Source organism: Gymnoscopelus microlampas (genome assembly GCF_963454915.1).
Source record: "Gymnoscopelus microlampas genome assembly, chromosome: 3".
NCBI classification, from domain to species: domain Eukaryota; kingdom Metazoa; phylum Chordata; class Actinopteri; order Myctophiformes; family Myctophidae; genus Gymnoscopelus; species Gymnoscopelus microlampas.
Window position 1 is genome coordinate 39613514 of NC_139940.1, and position 9254 is coordinate 39622767.

The following is a 9254-nucleotide window of genomic DNA, read 5'->3' on the forward strand; positions in this document are numbered from 1 at the left end:
CACATGACCAACATTGTCAGCATGAAATATAAATTGCCATTTTCATCATCATCTGCAAGACGCAAATCTAACGAGTAGCACGTTCGTCATCATCATCATCATCATACTGTTCCCAAAAAGAAAGGAAGGAAGAAGAAAAGAACGCTCTCATATGCCTCGTCCCTGATTGGTTGCAGATGAGAGTCTGAGCATCATGTCATAGGCTGGCTGCTACAGTAACCTATGGTCTGAAATACATCCCGACACTAGTTGAGGCAACGCAAAGTCTGTGATAGGCAACCAATGAACACAGAGGAAAGTCTGCGCATCATGTCATAGGCTGCTACAGTAACCTATGGTCTACAATATAAATCCCAACACTACTTGCGGCAACGCACAGTCTGTGATGATAGGCTAGCAATGAACACAGAGGATGACTTCAAATCACACACGAACGTCCTACAACAATCCTCGTATTTTCCCCTCCGCCTTGTGTGATGATTAATGTCCGCAAATGCTATAGCAAGCAATCATTCTACACATCAAAGACATCAGTAATCATTAACTCTAGACACTGTCAGCCCCACACCTCTGTATAATGACACAGTGCCAAAAAAAAACTGGATCATTTACCTCTCAGCTCCGTTCTCACCGGCCGGCCTCCCTCCATGGCATCCCGGTGTAATGATAGCCCGGGACATTGGAGCCAGCGTTGCCAGATCTTGCGAGAGAAATAAGCAACCAGGTCTATGAAAACAAGCCCAAAAGAAGCGACTGACTAGGCCATACAGCTATTTGAAAATAGCCCACAACAATGCAACACGTTGTGAGCTTGTAGATCTGCTATTTTCAACAACAAAAAATAAGGTAATTTTGGAACATTTTTGAAACATTTTAACATCACAAATCTTGTATGGGGGGTCCCTGGCACAAACTATTTTCAGATGGGAGGGGGTGTCTGTGGACAATTTAATTATTTGGGGGTCCTTAACGTGAAAATGTGTGAGAACCACTGGTTTAAACAGCATTAGGAAACAAGTCCAAATAAGCTACACTTTAGAAACAAGCCCAAAAAAAACGCAACCCGCCGCAATATTTACAAGCAACTTATCAGAAAAGCAGGCCCAACGTCGCTTATAATAAGCAGACATGGCAACACTGATTAGGACCCAGCAGCACCAGGCCGGGTGGGACAGAGGGGAGTTGGTGCAACAACAAAAAAAAAGTCAGCCGGTGTGGACTTTATGATAGAGATTAGAGAGGGTAGAAGTAGCCTTTTTCTTACCTTGCGATACAAATCCAGAGGGTGAATGTGGATAAAACGGTTGTTTGGGTGATGATTACACGTTTCCCTCCCTCCTCTCTCTCTTCCAACACAGCTCTCTCGCCCTCAATGAATGGAGAGAGGTGCCCCGTTAATAGCCTATAGGCTACAGCTGTGCAGCAAACACTTTCCCACAGCCTGTTTCCCAAACGACTTCAAACATCGTATTATCACAAACTGAACGTCGTGGTGTTTACAGAAGACCTGTTTTAATTGATATATCATAGCCTAAAACATGAAATGTAATTATGAATTAGTTATTAATTCATTCATATATTTATTTCATTAGGCTACAAATCCTACATAAATAGGCTACACAATGAGCTTAACTCATGTAGACCTGAGTCCGATTCTAAAAACTGACCTAGGTTTTCAGAAAAACTTTCATTTTTATTCAGATAAATTACAAAAATGTATGTTGCTATATAGGCCTACTGTATACAGCAACAACTACACCAACAGGGGTTCCCGGGTTGAACGTTATAGGCCTATAGTAAGGTATTGGTGTTCCTGCATGTTCAACATTTTGAATGCATGACTGGAGCAAATAAAGTCCAGAGAATGATGATGCAACACAGTAAAATATACTGTGGGGGGGGGGGGGAGAGACGCCCACGTGTCAATCAGCTTCTCCCACCAAATTAATTATTTGCCCATGATATAAAACCTTGAATTTGACCGTTCACATGGCGCCTTTTGTGACCGTGTGTGTGTGTGTGTGTGTGTGTGTGTGTGTGTGTGCGCGCGCGCGCGTGACCGCGTGGTCTGCAGGATTAAATGGCATTTTGTCTTCTTTCCTTTCCTTTCCTTTCATCATCAGCAAAATAAAGATTACAGAGGAGATTGTAAAAGCGTCTCTTTTTTAGAAGAGGAGAGCGAGGAGGGGATGATCTTCATTCCTCTAGCCCTTTGTGTGATGATATTGATGATGATGATGGCCAAGTGGACAGTTTGATTTTTGTAGTGGCGAGCTAGTTATAAAGAATCAATATTATATCAAGGGGGTAACTTTGGTGATAAAGGACTCCGGCCACTCCGGCTATTCATCATAAGTCTGTAGCAAGCAGATAGGTCAAAAGAAATTATATTGCTCTAAAGAGTGTGTCTTCTTATCTCTCTGTGCCAGGGGAGTGGAGGACACGCCGATCGATACAGTGGCTGATGCGGTATACTCCCTCCCTGCAATTATCAATAGGGGGCTGCATCTATTAATACCAGATAATAACACTCTTTTCGACATAACTTCTAGGGGATGATGGAAAGGAGAAAAAAAAAGTTTGTTCATATTATATATAGGATGACCTTGTTGTCAAGAAAAATGTCTCTCGCACATATAAGTGGACACACAGGGAAGTAGATGAATCAGTGCAGTGGTTCTCAACCTGTGGGTCGGGATCCCCAGGGGGGGTCCTCACATGATTTTGGGGTCGGGGGGTTGGGGGGGGGGGGGTGTCCCCAGATGCAGTAAAGTGACAACTTAAGGACTTTTAAGACCTCAACATCAAAAAAAAGGAAGAAAGGAAAAAGACCATATACTGCATCAAAAGTAATCAACAAAACTAAAAGCTGGTCAAACATTGGTCAAATTAATTGTCAAATAATATAAGAAAGAGGCAAATATTGCGAACATAGCAGATCTACAAGCTCATGAGCTTGTAGATCTGCTATTTTCACAATATTTATCTGTGGAACAAGTCAAACTAAAAGTATAATGCCTCAACCCTATACAATTCCAAGTGCTTGTCAGGGTGGGGGGTCCCCAGTTCAAATATGATTGTTTTGGGGGGTCGCGGCCTGAAAAGGTTGAGAATCACTGATCTAGCCCAGCAAAGGAAAACACGCACACGCACGCACGCACGCACGCACGCACGCACGCACGCACGCACGCACGCACGCACGCACACACACACACACACACACACACACACACACACACACACACACACACACACACACACACACACACACACACACCGCTGTTGCTGAAGTGAGCCTATAGGGGCAATCATCATGATTGGCTGTCGTATTGATTTGGGATTATGATCTTTTATGATTTTAATATGTAAGTCAACTTTATTGGTGGCATATCCGGGCAAAGATCTATAGGCCTAACTGCAAAAATATAGGCCTTACATTATTAGTACAGCAGAGTAAATGAAGGCCTGTTGGTGAAGGCCAAGATTGTCAGCCATGTTTGCAATATTCATGTCGAAATATGTGCTCTATCATCTATAAGCCTGCAAATATCTAATAGGAATTGTGGAATACGTGTTATTAAATATCATGAATTATATAATGACACAATGTAGCCTATATAGCTACTTTGCAACATAAAACGTATAAGGTGTAAGAACAGGCTACACAAATTAGAATGATTATTTTTCTAATAAGATTTAAATTAGAGTATAGGCTATAACATAGCCTAAACTCAAAATGACTACGTATTTTAGCCTATTTCTCTGCAGATGTGTGAAAACGAGCCCCATGAATTCCTACACGCTGCCCAGCAACCTGCGATCCCCTGCATACAGGGACTATTGCAAAGGACAATAAGAGGCTAAATAAAAATAAATAAATGCTTAGCTTATACACGGTAGAAGCACACATTGCCATTCCCTATTAAAATAGCCTATGATAAAAAATAATAATCAAAATGGCCATGCAATAGCCTATGCGTAACAGGCTAAAATAATATTGCGTTACATTTTTTGTATACATGCATGTTTATTAATTTGTGTAATAATATCGTTATAGGCTATTATCACTGCATTATTTCCCAACGCTTACAACTAGACAAGGCCTAAGTGTTTTTTTTTTAATAAACATTCGAGTAAGTCGGCAAAAATATTGCTTAGTTACTGTATTGCATTTTTGTATTGTTTTGTCTGTGTCTATGTAGCCTATCCTGCATTTTAAATGAAAACAAAAAACAATTAAAAAATGTTTTAAAAATAAATACAAAATATTGCTTTCTAAAAGGCTAAACTGTTATGCTATTCTCAAATTTATTTTATGTTATTATACAATCAAAAATAGTCTGCACCCGCAGTGCGCCGTGAGTTTAATCTCCCTCTTATCATCTGGTCGGTTATGAGTGACTGACTTGTCACTCGGATATGATGATCTGGTGTCATGACAGAACATCATCTGGCTGCTCATAGACTACATGGCACTGAACAGTTACAGTGTGGTACATCCTAGTGGTCGCTGGACGCAATGGGCTGAACCTAACGCGTCGGGGTTTAACACACACACACACACACACACACACACACACACACACACACACACACACACACACACACACACACACACACAGAGCGCTAGTCCCACACACAGACACGGAGCCATACGAGGGCAGTAACCGCGGCTACATCTATCCTCACACCGACACACCGCTCCGGCTACAAGACGCCGACACAACTCCACAAGATCACCTCCGATCACCGCGATCCACCCGATATGAGCTTGAATGTCGAGCCGACGGAAGTAGACACGTGAAGCGCTCGTTCGGTGAAGAAGTCTAAGATCTTTTTGGTAACCAAACTACAAAGAAAAAGGCGACTTTTTGGAGAGATCAGCGCCCCGAGGTGAACGACACACACACGCAACCGCGAGCAAAACACCCACCGCGCAACGGAGGACGAACACATTACACTCCCATCTCTACTTTGGATCTTACTGTCACGTTAACACGCGTTCTTGTTGACAAAAAAGGACTATAATAAACCGGTTACCGGGCACCGACTTTTTCTCCGAAGGGACGCGCAACAAAAAGTTGAAGAAGAGAAGAGCGGAACTCTTTAAACACTCACTGGGAAAACAATTTATTTACTATCCTGAGAAACTTTATGCGTCCGCCGCGTCCATCACACGCTCATCGGGTCCAAAACGGCGGCTGGCTGGTTTATTCACAAGAGATGTCCGTAAAAAGAGAACTTTTAAAGCTGTGACATTTTCTCTCTCAGGGACATTGTTATTATCACCTCAACCACACTCAGGAGGAGAGGAGGTGCTGCTGTTGCTGCGGCTTTTGGGACACAAAAAAAGTTACCTAAATCATCAAGACAGAGAGAAAACAGGACAAACTGAGCCAAAAGAGAGAGAGAGGATCTCATTCTATGAAGAACTCCTCCAGCCTGCATGCTGCCACACAACAAGTTATGGTGTAAAAACAACAAAACGATCTGAATGACGATGGAAGGGCTACTATAGCCTAATAAAGCAACGCAACGATGACTCCTCAGCACTTGTGAAGAACCAGAGCTCCTCGTAAAAAGCAAAGGGGGGAGAAAAAAGCTGACCTTCCTTTGGCTGAAGACCCCCCTGAGTGCTGGGCGTAACGTGCGCTGCTTTGGTGCGTCGGGTCGGAGGAGGAGGTGGAGGAGGAGGAGGAGGTGGTGGATGGTGAGAGAAAAGAGACAGACAGTCTGAGAGTGAAGCAGCTAATTGCTCAGTCCGTCCCTCATTACCATATCCTCTGGACCCCAGCCAATCCCCCCCTCTCTCTCACATCATGGTCCTCCTATTAATCGCGATGCATTATTCACTATCATAATTATATACCGACATGCGCAATCCACACAACAGCAACACCAGCTAATCTCCGTAATTTTTTCCCTTTTTTTTTCTCCCCCTCCTGTCCTTTTTTTTTTTTTCCGCTACCAGACTATTTGCGAACATTGTATTTTTTTTCATTCGCTGGCCGCTGATGTATGTGCAAAACGCAGCGTCTCGCAGCGCAGCAGCAGCAGCATCATGTCCCGACGCAAGCAGGCCAAGCCGCAACATCTCAAGTCGGACGAGGATCCCGCGCCACTAGCCGGGGGGGTGATCTCTGAAAACGGTGAGTGTTTTCCACAAACTCATACTTTCTTTTTTTTGTTTTTCTTCTTTTTTTAAAAAGATATTTTTTTGGGGGGGGGGCTTTCCTGCCTTTATTTATAGTGTAGCCTATAGTGGAGATGGACAGGACATAGGGAAAGAGAGATAGGGAGACACATGGATAGTCGGGATCGGGACTCGAACCTGCGGTGCATTGTCAGGCTACTTTAGAGCCTATAGGTGCCCGGGACCGCCACGGTCCGGGCCAAACTCACACTTTCTTTTATACGAAGCGAGTTGCCAATTAGACACATTCTTCTCTCTCTGTAAGGGCCTAGCATTTAGCCTACTTTTAGGTGCAATGGCAGGGTGTTCTTTTGAGACATTTTGAACAAAAGTAGCTTTAGTTTTGTTTTTGTTTTTATTATTATTATTGTTGCTTAGAATTCAGTATGATTCCATGAGGCACTAAAACTGTCACTCGGACTTTCCTGTCAGCGGATTGGCCTGGTCTAATTGCCAGATATTTTTAGTAGCCTAGCCTATTTTCTATAAGGTTACTCTAAACAGTAAACACCAACAGTTTAAAATGAATTCCAGAATTAATTTAACTGGCAACTCGTCTGCACCTTTTCTTTATTTGCAACTATAGGCTGCATATTATAATGATAAAAGTATCTATATATACCTACAGTAGCCTACTGGTAGTCTATATAACTTTAATTGCCACTATAGCGACATTTCAGTAAAAGCATTGAGGGCCTATTTATTTATTTCGGCATCATGGTTCAGCCGGGATGTCATTTCATAGAGGCTACATCGGCATTCTTTTTAAAATGTATTTTCTTAGGCTGTGCAGTCTTCTCTTGTGACTTTTACAAAACCACACACTTAGTCTACGACACGCACGCGTGCGCGCGCACATACACACACACACACACACACACACACACACACACACACACACACACACACACACACACACACGTGCGTGTGCACAATAATACACAGGAGCACACGCGCATGCACGCGCGTGCGCGCACAGGCACACACACACACACACACACACACACACACACACACACACACACACACACACACACACACACACACACACACACACACACACACACACACACACACACACAATTTGCAAACTTGGAAAAAATATTTGATATTATTTCAAACGAAAAGAATCAACATTCTTATTCATCAGCTGTGAATCAATTTATCAAGTTGGATTTATTTACATAAATTGTAGGTGAAGGACATTTAATCTATTTATGTTTTGGTTTTGTCCAACTTTGCTTGTTTTGCTGTCTTTGGGGGTATACTCCTTCAGGTCCAACCATGTTTTGTTATGGAAATGTTTTTTGTTTATTCCCGCACATACATTTGTCACACTTGGTTTGTTCTGTTTTACCCTCAACATCTACAAGATCAGTTGACAGGGTTTTGTCCCAGCAACGTGTATAGAGCTGATCCTTTTTAATTCGCTGCTGAGCCTTTTTGCTTATAAAATGTTAATTATTACTAAAGCTATTAGTTTTTTTCCAAGGTAAAACCTTTAGAGGTATACAGGCTATAGCAACCCATCCTCATCCTTCTTGATGTGTGGAAGAAAAATTGCAGAACCCTTGGTTTTTAAGATATTTATCTTAGGTAGTAGGCCTATTATAATGATGGAGAAAATTGATTTGATATATATAAATATTTTCTAATCGTAATTTCCTGAATATTTTGTCCTTTTTGTAACTCTTAAAAACACAAACAATTTTGGAATTATTTGCTTCCTGATTTTGTTCAATTACATTTTCTGTATATCCCTTATTGTGTTTTGTAATTTTAGTTAAAACGTTATATTACAAACAAAACATGTCAAGAATAGTGTTCTGAAAAAAGCAAGCATCCTTTTCTCCCTTTCTCTCTTTGCTAAATTGAGAAGTCCTGTACAGTGCATAGTGTTTGTCAGCATCCCTTATTGAGTAGCCGTAAAGCTTACGTGGTCTCTCCAACAAATCACTGTCATGATATTTTTGCAGTGGTGGTCCAACTCTGGCCAGTGCACACAACCTCTTTGTGGAGGATTCTTTAGAAACGCATGATGTAATCTCCAGGGAGTCGTTCTTCTTTGCATGAGGAAATGTTGGTGTGTGAGGACGAATCAGATTGATGATATTTGCCTTCCTCCTATGCAGTCATTTCTTTACGTTATTGGAACTATTGTAGTGAAGCAGGCATTACAGTACATGTCCAGTGTACGTACTGTACATGTGTTCTCTGTTTGAATGCTGAGGCATTTGAAACTTCTCATTTCGTGTTCATGGAAGGAGCAGTGCCTCGGGTCATTTTCCTGTGATATTCTGATAATTATTTCAGGGTTCTGTTTTTGGCATTCCATATTTGTTTTGATATTTCATATTGAAACAATTTACACGTTTTTTACACATACACGTTTTTGATCAAAATTATGCTAGAATTAGGCAAATCAAAAAACAAACAAAAAACGTGGCGCATAGAAGTCATTGTATTCATGAGGAATCAGCTGCTTTTCTTGGTCATTCATTGATCTTCCACTGAGCCCATCTGCATCATTCACATAGATATATTTTGCTCATAAAAGTGCATGCAGCTACACATCCATTTGTAATGAACACACATGCAAACGTATTTGCGCGCACACACACACACACACACACACACACACACGCGCGCGCACGCGCACACACACGCACGCACGCACACATGCACGCACGCACGCATGCACGCATGCATGCATGCATGCATGCAAAAGCACACTCACACACGCGTACCACAGATGACTGTGGTGTGAGAACTGCCTATGTCATTCGGTTCAGCATTCTGAGTTGATGTGGAGCGTTAAGGATAGTGCTTGCCTATCCTTGTTTGAGGAGGAGACTGGCTCGCTTGTTTTCTGGACAGACGCTGGAGTGAAACAATCCCAAGCCTTCCACAGAGGACAGTAAGCCCATACAGGCCACATAAACAAATACAATCTTTCATCCAAAAAAGCTACCTTACCAATGTGCTATAGAGATGTCAGTCCAAGCACATCGTTTCAATATGATCACATCCTTTCGCTGCCCGTTGACGTTTTCCAGCTCGT

The 9254-nt window shown here is 42.1% G+C and overlaps 1 protein-coding gene across 1 annotated transcript in view; it reads left to right on the top strand.

Moving 5' to 3' along the window:
• The first annotated feature begins 5954 nt into the window (after nucleotides 1–5954).
• Nucleotides 5955–9254, top strand: part of sall3a (spalt-like transcription factor 3a) — a 17219-nt gene continuing 13919 nt past the window's right edge. The window contains exon 1 of the mRNA XM_084051900.1: nucleotides 5955–6149. Coding sequence (XP_083908026.1) covers nucleotides 6062–6149 — 88 coding nt within the window. The 5' untranslated portion in view covers nucleotides 5955–6061. The remainder of the gene's footprint in view (nucleotides 6150–9254) is intronic.